At 38.1% G+C, this 25,213-nt stretch overlaps 1 protein-coding gene across 2 annotated transcripts in view; it reads right to left on the bottom strand.

Annotated features, from left to right (window-relative positions):
* The window catches only part of LOC127420306 (sex comb on midleg-like protein 2), a 39,704-nt gene extending 18,901 nt beyond the window's left edge, over positions 1–20,803 (bottom strand). For both annotated transcript variants that reach the window (XM_051662496.1, XM_051662497.1), the window contains exons 1-7: positions 20,727–20,803; positions 11,419–11,509; positions 9,602–9,670; positions 8,915–8,991; positions 7,366–7,600; positions 4,458–4,546; positions 3,888–4,131 (exon numbers count right to left, since the gene is read on the bottom strand). In XM_051662496.1, the coding sequence (XP_051518456.1) occupies positions 3,888–4,131; positions 4,458–4,546; positions 7,366–7,600; positions 8,915–8,991; positions 9,602–9,670; positions 11,419–11,449 (745 nt within the window). In that variant the 5' untranslated portion in view covers positions 11,450–11,509; positions 20,727–20,803. The remainder of the gene's footprint in view (positions 1–3,887; positions 4,132–4,457; positions 4,547–7,365; positions 7,601–8,914; positions 8,992–9,601; positions 9,671–11,418; positions 11,510–20,726) is intronic.
* Positions 20,804–25,213: the final 4,410 nt, after the last annotated feature.

Raw genomic sequence — 25,213 nt, 5'->3', positions numbered from 1 at the left:
CCTGCTGGCCAGTCCACCTTTGGGTACCTAAAACTCAGTGCAGAAAATGCAAAAAAAAGTCTGCAAATTCCGCCTGGTCCTATTATGCTTCATGAAATAAACTTTTAGCGGATAAATGCATTTAAAACTTACAGTCTCTTTCTCTCCGTGAAAACGGACAAAAATGATTGATGACGTCATCTTGCACTACACATATTTTTATCCAATCAACTGCTCTCTAGAATGAGAATGCCCCTCCCCCAAGAACACCGGCCTCTGACTAACAACAGCCGGTATTAAATTATGATTTACAACTCTGATAAAAGCTCAGTTCTTCAGGTTATTGAAAAAGTAAGGATATGACATTATGCCAGGCCAAAACTTCCCATTTCATTAGGAAATACGTAAACACAAGAATGAAAACGGTATTTGTAAAGCCATTTCATGAGGTCTTTAAAAGAGTCGAATTGAATTTCAAGAGTGTTAGTGTGTGTGTGTGTGATTTTGTACATGCTGAGTTTCTGTTACAGCGGTTAAACACTCTTCTGTGGCTGTCAGTCTTTACTGTAAACACACACAGATCTTCACTTGTTTTCTTCGTACGTCTTGTTCTTCTGGTTATTCTCTGACTTTTCTCACAGATGTGTGTACTGTTTGTGTTGGTCTGGATTTATTTATTTTCACTCACATGCTCAAATCCCTGCTGACCTGCACTGACTCACTCGCTAATTATCTCATTTACACATAATTACTTGGATGGCTAGGAAAAAAATAAACATATCAGGCCATTCTATATTACCCAGACTCAAAACAAATAATTTAAACAAATGTATGAAATTCACGACAAAACATGCGATACAGAATTTCGTTTAATTTGGCTAAATGTTTTCACAGAGCTCAAGCTCACAATAAAATCCAGCTGTGACTGAATAAACACTATTGTGTTTACACTGTTGACACACGACGACAAAAATGTTTAAATATTACCATCTCAAAATGAGTCCACTAAAAACAACGGCTGTCAATCAATAACATTTTTTTAGCGAATTAATTACATGGTGTGTCGATTAATTAATCGCAATTAATAGCATATATAAATATTTGCAATATATAATGATTAAATAATTATAAATAGTTATATTTAAATAATAACCCAAAAAAAAAAAAAAAAAAAAAAAAAAAAATATATATATATATATATATATATATATATATATATATATATATATATATATATATATATATATATATATACACTACTAAAAACACAAAATCAAGTATGCTGTTATAGAGAACGTTTTCAGAGTCTTTTCAAAGCTTTTGGTGGAGGAAAACGGCGTTCAAGTGAGGATGAGAGGCGTAGACCTAGCGAAGTTAATGCGTTTTCAATCAAAAACTTCCTAGTATCGACATGGCCTTGTTTCGTGTACTGTATAGATTGATTATTTTTATTTAAATGGTATGTGAAAACGTTTCAAACAGCTGTATTCTATGTTCGGAATAGCAAGTAGTATGGTAAAATGCTATTCCGGACATAGATTTAACCCTTTAAGCTCTGAGAGTGTTTTTAAAGATTTCTTGTTTCAGTGGCATCCCCAAAATTAAAAGCTTATAATTAAGGAAACAAAAACAAAAAACAAAAAAAAACAAGGAGGGTCATTTTGGTATCATTGTAAAGAAAACATTTTTGATAAATTCTGAGACTCTCAGCCTAAGAAGCTGTTGAAAAATTTGCCAAAAGTTTATTTTCTTTCTTATTTTTCTTATTTGACATTATATACATCTCTGGGTGTAAATAAGGTGGCTCCGAAAAACCGCTTTAGTTTTGTACCCAATCATGTCAACTGTATCTGAGAAAAAATTATGTAGATAAGACAAAGCAATCAAAAGTTAAAACATAATAATTGTACATAAGAACTAATTACACATGCAAACACAACATGACTAATGGTTTGCAAAGCAGACATGATTTTAGTAATGAGATTTCACTGAATGTGTTTCATTCTGTGTCATTTGAGTCATCATTGAGTCTGTGTCATGTATTTGGCGCCATCTCCTGGTGTCCAGATGTAACATTGTGCTTTGTGTGGATTATCTAATGATCTATGCATCTGATTACCTTGTGTGTGGACTCGTTTGAAAGATAATCGCCTTCTCTAAGTAATGGTGTTATATTTTATGCTCCATTTATTTTTTGTGAAGTTATAATCGAATACACGCCATATAAGCAACACCAACATAATTGTCAAAGATGTACACTTAGCTATTACTTGCTATATTTTTGTATTTTTTAACAAATAGGCTGATTGTATTCTACTCTTTGAGAGCTTTCCAACAACATATGACACATGGCTATATGATGAGTTTGATGTTTTTACTGATCGCAATAATATGTCCAGTGCAATTATTTTTATAATTTATAAAAATGGAGCACTTCTGATTTGTCTGCAAATTTCAAAGCACTTGTTCAGTTTTGGTCATAATGCATGCATGCTTTAGAAAGTAGAGCTTCTAAGCTTTCAAACGAAACCAATTTTGTTATTAATATATTGACAAATATTTTTTTTCTCGTAGGTCTGCCGGCGGGCCTGGTTAAACTAATAAAAATATACATTGAGAGGCACAAGAGATTTTCTCAGTGCTGCTAATATCAGCCACAATTATTATCATGAATCATTCCTTATTAGTCTTAATTAAATCATTAGAACTCAGTGTGAGATTGAGTAGGTATCAAAAGATAAAGGTGGGGTCACTCTATGGGTTGTCATGACAGTGGAGATGATTGACAGTGATTTTGACGTGCCATCAGACTCTTCGTCTGAGCTTAATGGAGGAGTTTTTCAATAACATTTATTTATACTGTATGAAATAATCACTTTATTTTGACTTTAATCCAACAAAGCCAGAAGATGGCTGTGTTTTAGGGCAGTTTGCTACAGTAATGGATATTATTGGATATTAAGAACTGAATTATGGTTCAATGAGTTTTTAAGACTAAAACTGCATGCATTTCATTCAACTGGAGTTGAACAAATAATTTGGTTAGGTACTGATGTGCAGAAATGGATCAAAGGAAAAGTGCTTTCATCTCAGAAAATCTGTGACCATTACACAGTAGTTACGATTTCATGAGGGTCAAACTATTCCATAAAAGCTGTTGATTTTAAGAGAGCTGTGGCGCCCCCTGGTGAACATACAAGACAATTCCAAGCAGTCTTTTAAATTAATAGCTCATCCCAAAATGAAAATTCTCTCATCATTTACTCACCCTCATGCCATCCCAGTTGTGTATGACTTTCTTTCCGCAGAACACAAATGAAGATTTTTAGAAGAATATCTCAGCTCTGTAGGTCCATACAATGCAAGTGAAGGGTGACCAGAACTTTGAAGCTCAAAAAAGCATATAAAAGCAGCATGAAAGTAATTCATAAGATTCCAGTGGTTTAATCCATGTCTTCTGTGGATTAAACAGAAGTGTAATCAAGCTTGAAATCATGATTGTGTGAAGACGTACTGTGGAAAAGGAGTTACATTTTGGTCTATTTATCATCCACACCTACCATATCGCTTCTTGATAAGAGTCTTATTGATTTATTTTATGCTGCCTTTATGTGCTTTTTGGAGCTTCAAAGTTTTGGTCACCATTCATTTGCATTGTATGGACCTACAGAGATGAGATATTCTTTTAAAAATCTTAGTTGTGTTTAGCAGAAGAAAGAAAGTCTGGGATGGCATGAGGGTGAATTTTCATTTATGGGTGAACTATCCCTTTTTCAAGATCACATTGGTGCAAGCTTATGGATCAACCATTTAATTCAACAATATTTCAGTTATCAGACCAGGTCTACAAAAACAAGACAACACAACACCTCTTTAAATTGCAAGAGTTTAATTAAATCATCACTCACTGCTGTTGCCGGGCGGTTGTAGGCTGTGTTTGGTGACTCCGCACCAGCCCACTGGGAAGATGTCCCGGGAGTCGTAGCGACACCAGTAATCAAACGCGCCCCTCCAGCCATCAAACATGATGAACACTTCCTCGCCCTTCACCTCGCCGATGGTTGCCGGACAGATCAGATACGGATTCTTTTTGTCTACTGCCTCCAACTTCATTCCGGGCTTGAATCCGTTCTGAAGGGGCCTCAGAGGCTCCTGACAGAATTATACCAGAGAAGCAGGTGTCATAAAAATCACCTAAAATTTAAGTGTTTCAATGATGTAACATTGTTTTACAGTACCGGACAAAATTCTGGACATACTTGGACTTAATTTATGTTTCTGATAATCTTAAAAACCTTTTGATCTAAAGGCTTATGCAAAGCCTAGACAAAGTGTAGCGACTTTAAAGAAGATAAAATATAACGTTTGTGTTATTCCATTGTTTTGATGACTTCATTATTACTCAAAATGTGGCAAATATAAATGATAGTGAATGAGCAGATGTGTGTAAATTAATTCTATCTCTGGAGGTTTAGCACCTTTTTAAATGCTGTAACAGGTGCCATTTCGGCTCCGTTCAGAGTCCTCAAGAGAAACATAGGCCACGATGAGGCGTTCATTCTAAAACCTGAGAGAAAAAGAGAGAAAATGAAATATTCTCCACAATTCTGCTTCCATATGATCAGCTGTGTCAAATTAATCTCTAACAACAATTTCACTCAGTTTTCAAAACATTGCAGCCAAACAAGTTCAGCAAGGCATATGAGACTTGAGTTCATTCAGACAAACAGCATCAGTGAAATGCCACGTAAACAAATGAGTGGTCAAATCGTCCCACTTGTTTGTACAACCCATAGTAACCATGAACCACACTGCAATGAATGATTCATACATTTAGAGACTGTTCTTTAGTAATGTGTGTAATAATGTGATAGGGGAAAGAAAAAAAACAAACACTGACATCAGATCAGCTGTTAAAAGGGAAAGAGATCAGCCGTAAAAGTGAAGCGAGATCAGCCGTTAAAGGGATGTGAGATCTACCAATAAAGGGAAGTGAGATCAGCCATAAAAGGGAAGTGAGATCAGGAAGTGAGATCAGCCATCACAAGGAAGTGAGATCAGCCGTAAAAAGGAAGTGAGATCAGGAAGTGAGATCACAGGAAAGTGAGATCAGACATAAAAGGGAAGTGACATCAGATGATAAAGGGAAGTGAGATTAGCCGTTAAAGGGTAGTGAGATCAGGATGTGAGATCGCAGGAAAGTGAGATTAGCTGATAAAGGAAAGTGAGATTAGCCATCACAGGGACGTGAGATCAGTGTTGGGCCTCATGTATTCAGATATACACTACTGGTCAAAAGTTTTGAAACACTTACTCATTCTTTATTATAATTTTTTTTTCTTCACATTTTATAATAATAGTAGAGTCATCAAAACTATGGAATAACACATAAATGGAAATATGGGAATTATGTTGTGACTAAACAAAATCCAAAATAAATCAAAACTGTGTTATATTTTAGCATCTTCAAAGTAGTCAGCCTTTAACTCGAATTTGCAGAAATGTACTCTTGACATTTTCTCAACCAACTTCTTGAGGTATCACCCTGGGATGCTTTTTAAACAGTATTGAAGGAGTTCCCATCTATGTTGGGCACTTATTGGCTGCTTTTCTTTATTATTTGGTCCAAGACATCAATTTCAAAAACATTTTTTATTTTAAATTAAATTTTAGATTTATAATGAAATAAATTAATATGGTGGCACAAATATATTTTTGTCTACAAAACTAATTTCAAACATTTAATCATACACCTTCAGATCAAAAGATTTTTAAGATCATGAGAAACATTTCAGTCAAGTGTTTCAAAACTTTCGACCGGTAGTGTAAGACAAAGGCAGGCCCGCTCCTGAACGTAGCGCAAAACATCAGGAAGTGAGATCTGCTGATAAAGGAAAGTGAGATCAGCCGTTAAAGGGAAGTGAGATCAGGGAAGTGAGATCAGCTGTTAAAGTGAGATCAGCCATTAAAGGAAAGTGAGATCAGGGAAGTGAGATCAGCTGTTGAAGGGAAGTGAGATCAGCTGTTAAAGGAAAGTGAGATCAGGGAAGTGAGATCAGCTGTTAAAGAAAAGTGAGATCAGCTGTTAAAGGGAAGTGAGATCAGCTGTTAAAGGAAAGTGAGATCAGCTGTTAAAGTGAGACCAGCCATTAAAGGAAAGTGAGATCAGGGAAGTGAGATCAGCTGTAAAAGGGAAGTGAGATCAGCTGTTAAAAGGAAGTGTGATCAGCTGTTAAAGGGAAGTGAGATCAGGGAAGTGAGATCAGCTGTTGAAGGGAAGTGAGATCAGCTGTTAAAGGAAAGTGAGATCAGGGAAGTAAGATCAGCTGTTAAAGGGAAGTGAGATCAGCTGTTAAAGGAAAGTGAGATCAGGGAAGTAAGATCAGCTGTTAAAGGGAAGTGAGATCAACTGTTAAAGGGAAGTGAGATCAGCTGTTAAAGGGAAGTGAGATCAGCTGTTAAAGGGAAGTGAGATCAGGGAAGTAAGATCAGCTGTTGAAGGGAAGTGAGATCAGCTATTGAAGGGAAGTGAGATCAGCTGTTGAAGGGAAGTGAGATCAGCTATTAAAGGGAAGTGAGATCAGCTGTTAAAGGGAAGTGAGATCAGCTGTTAAAGGGAAGTGAGATCAGCTGTTGAAGGGAAGTGAGATCAGCTGTTGAAGGGAAGTGAGATCAGCTGTTAAAGGGAAGTGAGATCAGCTGTTGAAGGGAAGTGAGATCAGCTGTTGAAGGGAAGTGAGATCAGTTGTTAAAGGGAAGTGAGATCAGCTGTTAAAGGGAAGTGAGATCAGCTGTTGAAGGGAAGTGAGATCAGCTGTTGAAGGGAAGTGAGATCAGCTGTTAAAGGGATGTGAGATCAGCTGTTAAAGGGAAGTGAGCTCAACTGTTGAAGGGAAGTGAGCTCAACTGTTGAAGGGAAGTGAGCTCAGCTGTTGAAGGGAAGTGAGATCAGCTGTTGAAGGGAAGTGAGATCAGCTATTAAAGGGAAGTGAGATCAGCTGTTAAAGGGATGTGAGATCAGCTGTTAAAGGGAAGTGAGATCAGCTGTTGAAGGGAAGTGAGATCAGCTGTTAAAGGGAAGTGAGATCAGGGAAGTGAGATCAGCTGTTAAAGGGAAGTGAGATCAGCTGTTGAAGGGAAGTGAGATCAGCTGTAGAAGGGAAGTGAGATCAGCTGATGAAGGGAAGTGAGATCAGCTGTTGAAGGGAAGTGAGATCAGCTGTTGAAGGGACGTGAGATCAGCTGTTGAAGGGAAGTGAGATCAGCTGTTAAAGAGAAGTGAGATCAGCTGTTGAAGGGAAGTGAGATCAGCTGTTGAAGGGAAGTGAGATCAGCTGTTGAAGGGACGTGAGATCAGCTGTTGAAGGGAAGTGAGATCAGCATTACCCAATGGTGGTTGCAACATGTCTCCATTTTTCTCGCAGGTTCCAATTGGCTGGATGTCGGAGGAGTCAACCAATTGCCAGAAGTCATTGGTGTTGTCGCTGCCATCCAGACGTAGGCGGAGTCTCACACCCATCATGCCCATCACCGTGGCGATGCAGGTGGAGGTGGAATTACGAGGGTCTCGAGCTTCCAACTTCATACCAGCTTTGAAGTCATTAGACGGAGGAATCCGAGACTGAAATCACCCCCCACCCAAAAAAAACATATCATTACACACCTTTTAACTCCTTATATGACTGACTGACATTATCCCATTTATTACCCAGCTACTTACCAAATAAAGAACGAAAAAATGGACAAAGAATTATTTTATTAGCAATCTAATTAGCTATTCTAACTTGCATAGATGAGAGAGCCAGGACTGATTCAAGAGGCACAAAAGTAGCCCTGTTACTGTATGTAGGAAACTGTTGTGGTGAATTATACAGTTCAGTGGTCATTATAGAAAAATATTTGACCACTCAATACAGCTATTAACAAATTAGAATATTATCATATTCATATTCAAATGTGCATGCTAAAATGAGCATTCGTATTTTGGATATGTGCGTCAAGCACTGATGATGACTTACATTCTGGGGCTAAAACAGGCACATTGCAACAAATAAAACAAGATGCGGGTGTCTCAAGATGCGTTTTTAAAGGTTGAATTTCTTTTTAAAATGCATCATTACTGCATGAGAGAGAGACACTGAAAAAGCAGCGAGACACATCACAATGGTCAAAGCGTCCGTCTAGTGCATGCTTATATAGAAAAAGACGGATGCATTCGGAGTGAATGGCCCCCAGATGCGTAGGTCTTTGGTGGTCATGTCTTGACTACGCCTCGCTCTCTTATCAGCATCTCGCTGCATAAGTATAGGTATTTGGTATGCATATAGGTATAGGGATGCATAGGTATTTACACACAACTGTATTTAATGAAAAACACTGTGGAAGCGCTGGTTTTATGAAGCTTGAGTCTGTGGTAGTACTATGGCACCGGTACAGGCTACTGTGCAACACTTAAGTAAACATAGAACCGTCTATTGAAGTGTTTTACTTTTTCCTTAATTTCTGAGAATATAAACTGACTAAATCTATTGACTTTATCAGTTTACCCACATTTGTTAACAGCCAGATACGTTCTTTGCAATAAACAATCTCTATAACACGGTGCTGATTGGTTTGTATTGATTTGTAGCACCCTCTTGTGGATGTAGGAGATAACATCAATTTAAAAATCAGATGTCTTGTAGATTTTTACCCCCTTCCTAAAACACATTTCTTTCAAATTTGAACATAATTCGAATTTTGGTAATACATAGTGAAAAATTTCAAATTTAGTTTCTCAGCCTTGTTAACAGTCATAATTAGAATCAAGTGTTCCAGAAAGTTGTGTCTGGCTAAACAAAACAAATGTTTTGTCAAACAAAACCTGTGTGTCTAAACACCCCAACATTTCCTCAAAGAGACCTGCACTAGACGTGTCAGAGACAAGGGAACTCACCTGTCTAAAACAGCCGGGAGGGGCGGGAACGGATGACGTCTCCTTTAAATACTCTTCCCATGAGAAAGACTCAGTCACTGCAGACGATAAAACACATTTAGACACACATAAAGTACTAACACATATTTCTGTAATATAATAAAATCATGAAAAAATCTGAACAAAATGAAGTGAAAAACTACAATTCAATCGTTTATTTGAATCTCTTACTATTTGAATCAGTCTATTTGAATGAATCAAAATGAGGGAGTTTTATCCAAAGCCTTTAAGTGATGTTAACAGATTGATGGAGTTAACTGTTACAGGAAAGTGCTGATTTGTGACAGGTTGTAAATATGTCTTCAAAAAAGTCAAAGAATGTTATGGGAAATAAAGCTCCAAGATTTGTGTTCTCCTCCAGGGCATTACTTTTACAGTTCCAAATCAGGAAAAAACCCCCCACTGTTTTTCAAAAAAGAATTGTGCTGCACATCTCTTGAAACACAAAAAAGTGGCAAACAATTATGTCCATAAACACAATTTCCACTTCTGTGAGTGTACATATGTCAGATGATCAAACGGCTGTTTGTTTGTATGATTAAAAAAATAAAAAATAAATAAATAAATAAATAAAAAAACTGATCTCAGACACAGTGCCCTCAGGTAACTCTATGAACTGAGAGAGTGTGTGTAAGAGCAGGTTCTTACCTTTGACTGGTCCAGGACCTGTGAGAGACATACTCCTGCCTGGTTTTTCCTTCCTACTGTCTTTCTGATCTGATGAAAAAAATAATATTCAGTGAAACTCTCAGGAAGAACATGTCCAGATGCTTACAATCAGTATAAATAAAGGCAAATATAATCATGATGTACAGTTGAAGTCAGAAATTTACATACACTTAAGTTGAAGTCATTAAAACTCATTTTTTAACCACTCCACAGATTTCGTATTAGCAAACTCTAGTTTTGGCAAGTCATTTAGGACATCTACTTTGAGCATGACACGAGTAATTTTTCCAACAATTGTTTACAGACAGATTGTTTCACTTTTAATGGACTATATCACAATTCCAGTGGGTCAGAAGTTTATGTTCACTAAGTTAACTGTGCCTTTAAGCAGCTTGGAAAATTCCAGAAAATGATGTCAAGCCTTTAGACAATTATCTTCTGATAGGAGGTGTACTGAATTGGAGGTGTACCTGTGGATGTATTTTAAGGCCTACCTTCAAACTCAGTGCCTCTTTGCTTGACATCATGGGAAAATCAAAAGAAATCAGCCAAGACCTCAGGAAAAAAATTTGTGGACCTCCAAAAGTCTGGTTCATCCTTGTGAGCAATTTCCAAATGCCTGAATGTACCACGTTCATCTGTACAAACAATAGTACGCAAGTATAAACACCATGGGACCACGCAGCCATCATACCGCTCAGGAAGGAGATGCATTCTGTCTCCTAGAGATGAACGTAGTTTGATGCGAAAAGTGTAAATCAATCCCAGAACAACAGCAAAGGACCTTGTGAAGATGCTGGAGGAAACGGGCAGACAAGTATCTATATCCACAGTAAAACGAGTCCTATATCGACATAACCTGAAAGGCTGCTCAGCAAGGAAGAAGCCACTGCTCCAAAACTGCCATAAAAAAGTCAGACTACAGTTTGCAAGTGCACATGGGGACAAAGATCTTACTTTTTGTAGAAATGTCCTCTGGTCTGATGAAACAAAAATTGAACTGTTTGGCCATAATGACCATCGTTATGTTTGGAGGAAAAAGGGTGAGGCTTGCAAGCCGAAGAACACCATCCCAACCGTGAAGCATGGGGGTGGCAGCACCATGTTGTGGGGGTGCTTTGCTGCAGGAGGGACTAGTGCACTTTACAAAATAGATGGCATCATGAGGAAGGAAATTTTTGTGGATATATTGAAGCAACATCTCAAGACATCAGCCAGGAAGTTAAATGGGTCTTTCAAATGGACAATGACCCCAAGCATACTTCCAAAGTTGTGGCAAAATGGCTTAAGGACAACAAAGTCAAGGTATTGGAGTGGACATCACAAAGCCCTGACCTCAATCTGATAGAAAATGTAAGGGCAGAACTGAAAAAGCATGTGCGAGCAAGGAGGCCTACAAACCTGACTCAGTTACAGCAGTTCTGTCTGGAGGAATGGGCCAAAATTCCAGCAACTTATTGTGAGAAGCTTGTGGAAGGCTACCCAAAACATCTGACCCAAGTTAAACAATTTAAAGGCAATGCTACTAAATACTAACAAATTGTATGTAAACTTCTGACCTACTGGGAATGTGATGAACAAAATAAAAGCTGAAATAAATCATTCTCTCTACTATTATTCTGACATTTCACTTTCTTAAAATAAAGAAGTGATCCTAACTGACCTAAGACAGGGAATGTTTTCTACGATTAAATGTCAGGAATTGTGAAAAACTGAGTTTAAATGTATTTGGCTAAGATGTATGTAAACATCTGACTTCAACTGTATCAATACGCTACTGTTTTTGTATGTTTTACCTTTCAGTGTAGTTCGGCCCATGTTGAACATTGGCAACAAGAACTACAGAGAAATACTGAAGAGACCAGCGCAGATGATCTCACTCCAAACCTGAGAGAGAGAGAGAGAGAGAGAGAGAGAGAGGGGTCAGATCAGCACTTCTCTCCAGAACCACACAAATATCTCTACCCTCGAGTGTGTAAGTGTGTGTGACACACGGCACATGGTCGTTTGCATGAGGAATGTGTATGACAGGGCGTGTGTGTGTTTGTGGCCCAATCTAAGACTCAAGACCTTTTTAAAAGCATTCTAGTCTCTTTCGGACGAATCTCAGTCAAGCCGCTCATCTTATCACATGGCTTGTTGACATAGCGCATGTGGAGGCTTCACGACATCCACGCACAACTCAGAGCGAACCACATTATAGCAACCACGAGGAGGTTACCCCATGTGACTCTACCCTCCCTAGCAACTGGGCCAATTTGTTTGCTTAGGAGACCTGGCTGGAGTCACTCATCATGCCCTGGATTCAAACTAGCGAACTCCAGGGGTGGTAGCCAGCGTCTTTACCACTGAGCTACCCAGGCCCCCCACAGTAATCTTTATTAATCTGTTTAGCGTGTAACCATCTCTGTTGTAACTAAAAATGTATTACTGTAATTGTTATATTGCATACTTCTGCATATTTTCATGTTCAATAAAGCATTTCATCATTATTAATTCCTCATTTAGCATTTTTATATTACAGTCTTTTATTGTTTGCAGTGCATAGACCTACTATTGTAGTATGATGATTCACTTGCATTGTCAACTGAGGCTGTAGATTGTAAAATAAAGTGTCTTCGATTGGACTCATATCAGCCACTACATGAGTTTCACCTCTTAAAATGAGGTGTTATTAATGTGTATTTTGTAGTGGATAAAACATTTTTAATAATAATATTAAAATATAATTAAGAGTGTTGATTATCTTTCTCAAAGTAATATATCGGTTATAAAATTGTACGCAAATAACATAATATCAACATGAAAATAGTTCGTCATGACTCATGGCAGTGCCTAATCACAACTGGCGTAAAGTGTTCCTCTGCAAGTATGTTGCAGTTTAATGCTTCAACCACTAGAGGGCCAAACGTTAAATAGTGTTGTTTAAATGCTATACAAATGTTTTTCAAAAAGTTATGAAACCAACATGGACACAAAGATTACATTACTGCAAACTTGATATGTGTGTCTTAAACTAGATTTATTATTTTATATCATCTCGGACAACCTTATTTGTCAATGACTGCCAGAATCTGCGTAAAGCCAGCCAATCAGATAGGAGCTTGCCATTTTGAGAAAACGGAGAGTATTGAAGACTAGACAGATGCTGTGTCTCGTTTCGAAGGTTGCGTGCTAGGTAGGACGCATCCTTTGAAGGCTGCATTATACTGAACAAGCCTCGTTTAAATGAGACGGCCTTCGTTGGACAAACGGAAACGGAACGTAACGCGGTTGCTATGACAGCACGCCACTCTTTAACAAGCGTGAGCGCATTGAGTGAGAAGGGAACAAAGTCCCTTTAGAAGGGAATGTATGAGGTACATTATTGGAGAGCTATAATGATGTAAAGAGAAAAGAAAATAGATTTTACACGTGTACTTTTAGTCTAATACTTTATTTTAATTACATATTATATACTCTGCACCCATCTACTGAGGTCATTTAACTTGGCAATTAACATTACTTGCGTTTGAAAATCATATTTACGGGCAAATTGGCGTCATTTTTAAAAAAAAAATTTTTTTTTTTTTTTTTTACAAATGTTCATTTCCATTGAAGCAAAGAATTGAGGGTTGCGAGCACCCAAGAAGGATACACCTCCGATACTGTACATCCTCCGAATTCCCATGAAAGAGGGTCGCATTCGAAAGCTGCTTTTGGAATGTCCTACTCGCTTTTCTGAAACGAGACAGCCTTGATGACGTATGCGGCCGACAAATGCGACCTCCGGAGGACGCAACCTTCGAAACGAGACGCAGCTAGAGAGCCATCACTCTACAGTGTGCTTGTATTCGTGTTTCAGACTGTGGAAAGCAAGTACACAGAAAAAACGGGAAAACGCAGGTTGTCCAGTTTACTAAATCATATTATTTGTGATCTACACAACAAAACTGTGTTTCTCTTCTAAACTTGTTTTCTTTGCTTTTACTTAATATAATTCTCTAAAATGTGCACTCTAATAGATTACATTATGTAGGGTGAATCATTTAAGTCTGTTCTTTACTCAAGCAGCAAATACTACTTAGCATTTAGCATGCTAATGTATGCTACTGCTAGCTAAAAGTTAGCTAACTAGCATAACCTAGTTATACATAAATAAACATAAATCAGTAATGTGACAAAGAAATATTATGTAAAGTTGAGGAAATTAATAATGTTAGGGACACATACAAAATCACATTCAGGATCCTTAATTGGGTCATTTAAAAATAACTTATGTCAAAAAATTATGTTTCCTGACAAAGAATTAATGAGCTAAATCAAGAGGAAAAAATATGCTGATGCAACTTAATTGATTCATGTGGAACCGATGTACATGATTAAATTATGTAAATTCAACGCATTTTTTTTTTCAGTAATATAAGGAGCCGTTTCAGGTCAAAACACAGTAACTAATCCGTTTTTACTCACTCTGAGAGAGACAACAGCTGCCCATTGAGCAAAAACACTGACTTTCTGCGTCCGGAGAACATGAAACCTTAGAACACGACATCGCCGAACAAACGGACAAGCAGGTCTGACTGAAAGACAGAGAAGGTGACACGAGACACTCTTGAAATGAACTCTTAATTGCTTGACATAAATACTGAACTCATTTTTCCTCCTATAATTGTCTGCCAGCATGTGGATTGATTCAATTAATAATTTAATAAGACACCAAAATTATCGTCACATTCATGTCAGAAAGGATCTGCGGCATTACTCATCATTGTCTCAGCTCAGTGAATTCAGTAGATTTTGCTCAATTGATTTTTTAAATACATGCTCTCTACTCTTTTACAGGGAAGTGTGTGTGTGTTTGTGTGAGATTTTAGAAAGGAAGTGTGTGTTTTGGGACGTTACCATCCCTTAAAGTTCAAAACACTCCATGAACGCATCTCACCACGAGATCTAGAATAGGACATAAGTGGATACGAGAGGTTTTCTAATAACATTATTTTAGATTTAAAGAGGTTTTCTTTCCTTCAGAGAGGCATATATCTGCGTCTAACACAACGAGACACATCATTTATGTAAATTAAAAGCAAAACACTCCACAAGTGACTAAAGAAATGCCAAAAGTAAGATATACAAACTCATTATCACACTAATATCTGTGTGTGTGGAGTATTGCAAAGCGTTCCATTAATTTACCTCACGATATTTTATCGATATTCTAATGCCAAGAATTTATATACTGTGATGGTCAGTTATTCAACCAACAAAATTCAGAAATATTTTCCTAACTAAAGACATTGTGTGTTCCTCACGGACCTTGGTTTAAACGTTGCGAAGTTTGCTTTATTTTAGCGAATCAGTTCTCTCAGATGGTTCATTTAAAATAACCAGTTTAAAAAAAGATTGACTGATGCATTTCAGTCTTACAGTAAAGTGAAATAAAAAAGCAGCCTAGTTAATGGCAGGGATAGATATCAATACAGATTTCCATATTTGATTAGATTCCAATTTTATCAAGCTTTCAATTAGGGCTGAAACGATTAGTCTACGTTATCAACAACGTTGACAATAAAAAATAGTCGACAAAAATTTCCGTTGTCGAATAGTCGTTTGATCTCATTTAACGTAACATGAGATCACATTAAACTCTAATGATGGCGTGTGAGAGCAGCACTGCAGTTCACGACTGACTGAGGAGAGGAAGAATTACACAGATCACAGATGCACTCTAAACCTTCACAGATTCAGGTGACGAAGATCGCAAAGAATGAGGGAATTATACAAAAATACAAAATAAGTAAATACAGAAGCACTCTCGTTGTGGAATAAGTGGAGCCGGAGCTCTTTAAAGGAAACACCCCGGCGTTACATCTTTAATAGTTATATTTAATGTGTTATAGCTTTATTAAAGTTCAAATAATACAGACGCAGGTCATGTAAATAACTACAAACTCTGAAACTGTCATTTCTCTGTGCAGTCAGCACCTCTTCTATGAGTTGCGTGAAGTGTCCCGATCTTTGGGGGAGAGATTGAAACTGCTGATGCACTCTCTGTCGCGGGGACGCTCGTCCCTCGAGCGCACACACTTAATGCAGCTAGATTATAACGTGATGACTCGTGACTTATTGAATCATAATGTATGTGTCACTGTGCATTTCTTATCATGAAGACAATTGGCAATACGCAGCTTTATTAATAAGAGAGAGTTTGTTTTTTTGTGAGTTAAAGATGAATTGAAGTGAACAGAAAGCTGAGAGAGGGAAGTCTTCGCCTCATTATGATTTGGTTTTGTTTTGGCTTGTTTTCCAATATAAATATCTAAAACTCCTTTAAAACAACGTACATTTACTTTAGCAGCTATACTGCAGAAGAAAACTCGTTATCTGAGAATGTTGAATATAATATTAAAAATACAAATATTTTAAAATATCTAAAAATCCTTTAAAAAAAGATGCATTAATCTGAGAAGCAGCATATAAGATATTTAGACTTGATATTAGAGAATAGATCTTGAATAGAAGTATATTTTGTCTTTACTGCACTCGCAGAAGTATAAACAAGTGAAAAAATACACGTATATTTAAGATACAGTCTCTTAAAGCAAGTCTAAATATCTTATATGTTGCTTCTCAAGTAAATGTATCTTGTTTTAAGGATTTTTAGACCATTTTAAATGGAAAACAAGACAAAAACACTTGATAACAATAGGATTTTTTGCAGTGAATTTCTTTACTGAATTAAACTTAATAAAAAGTTTTGTTTTTCTTTATTTCAGTGAATGTCATTTAGAGGTATTTTTAAAAGATGATTTTGTCCTCTTTATTGTTAGTAAGCACGTTTAATACAGCCTTTTAAGTCGGGGCATAGGCTGAATAATCGGTTAAGAGCTAACAATTAATCGCTGCAATAATCGACGAATAGTCGAATAATCGTTCTAATAATCATTAGAATAATCGATTATCAAAATAATCGTTAGTTACAGCCTAAATTAGCTAAATTGCTAATTTGGTACTAGAAAATCACTTGCCACTATATCAAACACAGTTGAAAGCTATTTGGTTTGTTAAATGAAGCTTAACATTGTGTTTGTTTTTAAGTTGCCACAGTATGCAATAGACTGGCATGTCTTAAGGTCAATATTAGGTCAAAAATGGCAAAAAAGAAACTGCTTTCTTGTCAGTCAATCATTGTTTTGAGGAATGAATGCTATACAATGCTTGCAATTGCCAAAAAACTGAAGATTTCATACAAAGGTGTACACTGTAGTCTTCAAAGACAAAGGACAACTGACTCTAACAAGGACAGAAAGAGATGTGGAAGACCAGATGTACAACTAAACAACAGGATAAGTACATCAGAGTCTCTAGTTTGAGAAATAGACGCCTCACATGTGCTCAGCTGACAGCTTCATTGAATTCTACCCGCTCAACACCAGTTTCATGTACAACAGTAAAGAGAAGACTCAGGGGTGCAGGCCTTATGGGAAGAATTACAAAGAAAAAGCCACTTTTGAAACAGAAAAACAAAAAGAAAAGGTTAGAGTGGCAAAGAAACACAGACATTGGACAACAGATAATTGGAAAAGAGTGTTATGGATCTTAACCCCATTGAGCTTTTGTGGGATCAGCTAGACTGTAAGGTGTGTGAGAAGTGCCCGACAAGACAGACACATCTATGGCAAGTGCTACAGGAAGTGTGGGGTGAAATGTCACCTGAGTATCTGGACAAACTGACAGCTAGAATAACAAGGATCTGCAAAGCTGTCATTGCTGCACGTGGAGGATTTTTTGATGAGAACTCTTTGAAGTAGTTTAAGAACATTTTTTTTCAAATTGTAATAGTAATGTTTCATGTTATTAATGTCCTGACTATACATTGTGATCAGTTGAATGCCATTTTGGTGAATAAAAGTACCAATTTCTTTCCATAAGAGCAAAATCTGTGTCAAAAGTGTGTATATATACAGGTGCATCTCAATAAATTAGAATGTCGTGGAAAAGTTCATTTATTTCAGTAATTCAACTCAAATTGTGAAACTCGTGTATTAAATAAATTCAATGCACACAGACTGAAGTAGTTTAAGTCTTTGATTCTTTCAATTGTGATGATTTTGGCTCACATTTAACAAAAACCCACCAATTCACTATCTCAAAAAATTAGAATACATTATAAGACCAATAAAAAAAACATTTTTAATGAATTGTTGGCCTTCTGGAAAGTATGTTCATTTACTGTATATGTACTCAATACTTGGTAGGGGCTCCTTTTGCTTTAATTACTGCCTCAATTCGGCGTGGCATGGAGGTAATCAGTTTGTGGCACTGCTGAGGTGGTATGGAAGCCCAGGTTTCTTTGACAGTGGCCTTCAGCTCATCTGCATTTTTTGGTCTCTTGTTTCTCATTTTCCTCTTGACAATACCCCATAGATTCTCTATGGGGTTCAGGTCTGGTGAGTTTGCTGGCCAGTCAAGCACACCAACACCATGGTCATTTAACCAACTTTTGGTGCTTTTGGCAGTGTGGGCAGGTGCCAAATCCTGCTGGAAAATGAAATCAGCATCTTTAAAAAGCTGGTCAGCAGAAGGAAGCATGAAGTGCTCCAAAATTTCTTAGTAAACGGGTGCAGTGACTTTGGTTTTCAAAAAACACAATGGACCAACACCAGCAGATGACATTGCACCCCAAATCATCACAGACTGTGGAAACTTAACACTGGACTTCAAGCAACTTGGGCTATGAGCTTCTCTACCCTTCCTCCAGACTCTAGGACCTTGGTTTCCAAATGAAATACAAAACTTGCTCTCATCTGAAAAGAGGACTTTGGAACACTGGGCAACAGTCCAGTTCTTCTTCTCCTTAGCCCAGGTAAGACGCCTCTGACGTTGTCTGTGGTTCAGGAGTGGCTTAACAAGAGGAATACGACAACTGTAGCCAAATTCCTTGACACGTCTGTGTGTGGTGGCTCTTGATGCCTTGACCCCAGCCTCAGTCCATTCCTTGTGAAGTTCACCCAAATTCTTGAATCGATTTTGCTTGACAATCCTCATAAGGCTGCGGTTCTCTCGGTTGGTTGTGCATCTTTTTCTTCCACACTTTTTCCTTCCACTCAACTTTCTGTTAACATGCTTGGATACAGCACTCTGTGAACAGCCAGCTTCTTTGGCAATGAATGTTTGTGGCTTACCCTCCTTGTGAAGGGTGTCAGTGATTGTCTTCTGGACAACTGTCAGATCAGCAGTCTTCCCCATGATTGTGTAGCCTAGTGAACCAAACTGAGAGACCATTTTGAAGGCTCAGGAAACCTTTGCAGGTGTTTTGAGTTGATTAGCTGATTGGCATGTCACCATATTCTAATTTTTTGAGATAGTGAATTGGTGGGTTTTTGTTAAATGTGAGCCAAAATCATCACAATTAAAAGAACCAAAGACTTAAACTACTTCAGTCTGTGTGCATTGAATTTATTTAATACACGAGTTTCACAATTTGAGTTGAATTACTGAAATAAATGAACTTTTCCACGACATTCTAATTTATTGAGATGCACCTGTATATATATATATGTATATATATATATGAGATCAAGCTTTTGACACTTCAGACAATTGAGGGACTTGTTCACAACTATTACACAAGGTGCAACAATCATTGATGCTCAAGAAGATAACACACTACTATATGCATACTATACTTTCTGTAACTATCTGTAATGTAGATTCTGAAGAGCAGTACTATATATATTTTATCTCTTATATTTATATAAATTATGAAAGGGGTGTGAACATTGATGAGACAAAAGGGGAATGCAAACATATGTATCTTCTCAACTATATATCCTGTTTATTAAACCTCAGATTAATGGGTTATCAGCTGACTTCCTTTTCTTTGGCTTTCTATCTTGTTTCTGAACAGCAAAATCTGTGATTTGGCGACTAAAAACAGCCATTTGGCTCCTAACTGTTTCAGTTTAAAGCAAACGCTGTAGTGCTGTGACTGATGGGCGGGGTTTACTGGCTGATGCAGGTGTTAATTGTATAGGGTGGGCGGGGTTTATCTCTGTTTCTCTCTCTTTTCATCATTCACATCCATTAACAACAACAAACACTCTCTCAGTAGTAGTACTACACACATTTCCATGTTTGATTTTAAGCAGTTTGCATCATACGGTGAGTGTCACAGCATCACTAGAAACAATAACACCCCCATCACCCATTATACATCAGACGGACCCTCCACCTTTGAAAATGAGATGAAACAGCCTCCACCTGACGATCATATTATAACAGAATATTAATCAAACTCAGGCTGTTTACATAAATGTCAAACAAAGAAAAACATATTCACAGGGAGATATTTACATCATTAAAAATCATCTGCTCAAGGATCAATCTATTAGGCAACACAAATAATGTTATTACATTGACATTACTTAAGAAAATGGCTTAAAAATGACCCAACTAGACTAGAGGTCAACCGATATATCGGTTTTGCAAAATAATCGGTGCCGATAGTTGCATTTTCGAACTATCAGTTATCTGCAAAAATTGACGCGTATAGTTGCCGATAGTTTTTTTACATTTTTTATTTCTCCTTGTTACCCTTACTGTGGTGGTACTTTGACATATAATGGTTTTCACCATTTACACTACATTTCCCAAAAATATAGTAGCACCATAATTCTTTTTAGTAGGCTACTTATTAGTGCCTGTTTATGTAAACTCTGTGATGTTCTCTGCTCTTAAACTATGAACTCTGAATAGTCATATTTAACTATTACTCACCAAAAAATGACACAATAACACAATATTTACACGCCTGTGATTGACAGCTGAAATAAAGCAATCGTCATCACCCGATGACGACACACACTACTGATCATACACTTCATCAACATCATGATCAAAACACAAAAGCATCTATAACCCGCGCAGATCCAAAGATATTTCAGAAATAATATCATAACTACAAAAACACTCGCTACCAGGACAAAAAGTGTTTGACATCAAGCAAAACAAACGTCTAGATCATCATATACAGGCTTTACGAAGACGGATCATTTACATTTGATATAATGATTAACCACATAACGCATGGGGAAACAATAGAAGTGTAAAAATATCGACTAACCTTCGCGATTTTGTAGAAATTCAGACAGAATTTAGCACTTTTCACAGCTCTCTGTCGCCATGTTTCAGGTCACGACTGCGCATGCGCAGAAGCACAGGCGCATGACGTGTTGGTCTACACACACACACAGACACACATACACAGACACACACACACATACACAGACACACACACACACACACAGAGACACACACAGACACACACACACAGACACACACACAGACAAATACACACATACACACACACACACACACAAACAGACACACAGACACATACATACACACACACACACACAGACAAACACACACAGACACACACAAACAGACACACACACACACACACACACACACACACAGACACACACACACAGACAGACAGACACACACACACACACACACACACACACAGACGCACACACACACAGACACACACAAACAGACACACACACACAAACAGACACACATACACACACACAGACAGACAGACACACACACACACACACACACACACACACACACAGACAGACACACACACACAAACAGACACAGACACAAACAGACACACACACACACACACACACACACACACACACACACACAGACAAACACACACAGACACACACAAACAGACACACACACACACACACACACACACACAGACACACACACACAGACAGACAGACACACACAGACAGACAGACACACACACAGACGCACACACACACAGACACACACAAACAGACACACACACACAAACAGACACACATACACACACACAGACAGACAGACACACACACACACACACACACACACACACAGACAGACACACACACACACACACACAGACACACACACACAAACAGACACAGACACAAACAGACACACACACACACACACACACACACACATACATACACACACACACACACACACACACAAACAGACACACACACACACACACACAAACACACACACACAAACAAGTAATGCGCTCTTATTGACTGTTTGGGCAGTTACAGTGTTCTGCAGTTCATTACATGTAGGTGGCTGACATCAGTCTAGAAATGAGTTTTTATAGTTGTGGTGTGGGTGTATCTGTTTGACATTAAAGCACAAGGTATATTAACACGTGCATTACATTTTAGGACTTTATTATGGGGATTTTATGTAACAAAACTATCTATCTATCTATGTGTCTGTCTGTCTCTCTATCTGTCTGTCTATCTATAACTCTTATCTATCATCACTCTTTTATCTATCCATCTATCAATTACATTCACATGTACACTAGGTGGCGTATGTGTGTCTTTGACTGATGGTGCAGAAACAGGTGAAATACACAAAATATTTATGACATTCAATAACTAAATACCTACCAGTACCACAGATGCACATTTCATTCAGTTTATTTTATTATTTAAATGGATAGATAGACAGACTTAATTAGCAATGGAATAATTTACAGTTTTTCTCAATCGATTTGGCACGTATACTGAAACAAACTTACAATTGTCCAAACTCTAAGTACAATCCTCACATCACATGGTACATTCAGCACACCTCTGTGACCTGCAAAAGGTGATTACTCAATCGAAAGAATTAACTCATGTTTCAAATGTAAATAAATCCATCAGTGAATAAATCATTGTCATCATTGTCAAACGGTTCCTTTATCATCGCTTAGGCCAAGACAGTCAAAATGCAAAGACATCTTGTCAAATGACAGTGTACTCTGAAAGTGAGATAGTTACCCACTATGTAATATTGTCCAATTGCTAACATTGTATATGTAGGCAGCTGAATAGTATTGATGTCAAAAAGTCATGGCACACACTTTACTTTCAACAAAACATTTAATAAAACATTTCTCATCATTGTTTGTACACACTTTACAGCCAACTGAAAATACGCAAAGAAAGAAATATACACAACAGCAAAATTCAGGTACTACAATATGTGCAAGAAAAAAAGAAAATATGCTACAAGTTCATCAACCTCATGGGTCTTCCAATCTCTCCTCTCTGTCTGGCCACAAAATTTCATCTACATCACACCTGATATCCTCCCTTGCAATGCAACGAGGGAAAAATCTTTTGGCATGATGCAGCCACCCCCTACAGCAATCTACTGTGATATCCTCACAACCAGCATCCATTGCACCCAGTAAGGACAACTGGTCATAAGGATGGTGATCATAGACCTTCCTCCTCCATGCAGAAAATAACTCCTCAATGGAATTTAGGGAGTATGGTGGGCAACAAATCATTCCCTGACTGTATTTGAACGATGGAAACTTACATTGTCCCAAACTATAACATACGTTGGCAAGTCATCTCTTACCAACCCCTTCTCATTCTCAGGAATGAGATCCCTGTAAAGAGTTTCCAGGAAATTGAGAAGACGTTGTGTGTTATAGGGCCAATGATGGGAATGTGGCAGAGTACACCATTCCCACATATGGCAGCACACATTGTAATGTTCCCTCCACGCTGGCCTGGCACATCAACAGTGGCTCGGTGACCAATAATATTACAGTCACATCTCCTGACTTTGGTAAAGTTGAATCCTGCCTCATCAACATACACAAAACTGTGTGTGGATTCATCAGCCTCCAGCTCCATCACTCTCTATAGAAGATAGTAAAGCAATTAGGAAATAATTTACAGTAGATTTTGTAAATCATACATATTCTACATATACAGGCTGTACTTTTCATTACTGAAAGACAAGGAGATTACAGCACTGTGTAGTGTAAAATGATGAATTCTTACCTGTACATACTGGTACCTCAGCTCCTTCACTCTCTCACCATTCCTCTCAAAAGTTACCTTGTAGAGTTGCTTCATTGCAATCTGATTTCTCTTCAGCACTATCAATTGTGGAGAGGTTGACAGTGTTGACATTTCGAAAGATGCTGTCATCTTGTATGACTGCACTTTCAGTATTTTTTAGTCTAATAGCATTGTTTGCTACAACCATATTACATATTTCAAGTTCTTGTTGAGCAGTGAAACCTGATCTTTTGCCACCACCATGGGGCAGATGCTCAGTCCTAGACAGAAAATACAGCATAGTAAAGTCAATGTATTCTACATAAATTCTGAGACATGCATTGGCTAAGTTTACTGGAATACCAGTGTGAAGGAATATTGCAGTACAATATTTGATTACACACCTGTTTTCTCTCCTGAATGTCTGGACTATTGACGACAACGTGGACCGGCCCAGATTAGTGTGACGCTCCTGTTCTACCCACTCCGTACGAGACTCGAACCAGCGTCTCCAGCATGGGAGGCGGGTGTGCTAACAAGAAGGCTAAAGGCTACGGCCTCTAGCATCAGTCGCTAGTGCACCTCTTGAGGTCAAGAGAGTGAGGTTGATACACATTGCACAGCTATCTATCAAATGGCTCCCGTTACACTCACCCCCTAAACATCACTCCCATCCGGGTCACGGCACCATTGTGACACTCCTGTTCTACCAGCTCCGTATGGGACTCGAACCGCCATCTCCGGCATGGGAGGCGGGTGCGCTAACAAGAAGGCTAAAGGCTACAGCCTCTAGCGTCAGTCGCTAGTGCACCTCTTGAGGTCAGGAGAGTGAGGTTGATACACATTGGACAGCTATCTATCAGCTGGCTCCCGTTACATTAGGCTGCACTCTCCGACCAGCCTCTGTCATACTTATGCCATGGTTGATGACATGGTCTATAATTATTGCCCATATCTCATTTGAGATTTCTCTGTGCCTTTGCCTTTCTCTGGCTCTTCCTTGCCCTCTGTGCCCCCCTCTCCCTCTTCCTCTCCCCCACACCATACCACCCTGCACTCTAATGCCCCTTCCTCTTGCACGAGCAGGCTCTTGCCCCTGTCTGTCTCCCGCCTGCTCCATATTCCACAGCTGTGAAATTCAGTCTTACCCTTGCAGTATAAATGTGTTTGAGAACTGACAGGTTATGAGTTTCACCTGTCAGCTAAATTGGACAGCATTTGCATTTGTTTGCTCTAAATTGTGAGGAAATTGAATTGTTCCCCATCTAGCCCAAGTCTATCCATCTGACAACTATTACAACAATACCACATAACTTTTATGTATCTAATATACGTGTGACAGGTCATTGTGATTGTTGGTTGTTCTATTTAGCATGTAGGGATTTCCACAATGAACGTGTATAATTGCATTAGAGAGTAATATCATTCTGTTACACTCGCAGTGCCTGCCATCTCCCCCGAACGCCGCCAGAGGTTGCCATCAACTGAGTTTTAACATTTCAAGAACTACATTTCCCATAATCCTTTGTATCACATTTAACCCTGTCTATTTAAGTTCCCAGTTTCCATGCATTCAGCGTGAAGTCTTGTTTGCCTAGTCTACAATTCTGAGCATTATTACTATCATTGATTACCCTGTGTTTGACTCCTGCCTGTTCTCTGAATTCCCCAGTCTTCTTATGAGTGTTTTGAATTTACTGCCAGTTTATTGGATTAC

The sequence above is a fragment of the Myxocyprinus asiaticus genome, chromosome 29 (genome assembly GCF_019703515.2).
Source record: "Myxocyprinus asiaticus isolate MX2 ecotype Aquarium Trade chromosome 29, UBuf_Myxa_2, whole genome shotgun sequence".
Lineage (NCBI taxonomy): Eukaryota > Metazoa > Chordata > Actinopteri > Cypriniformes > Catostomidae > Myxocyprinus > Myxocyprinus asiaticus.
The sequence above is the reverse complement of the archived record's forward strand: the minus strand, read 5'-3'. Positions and strand labels throughout refer to the sequence as shown.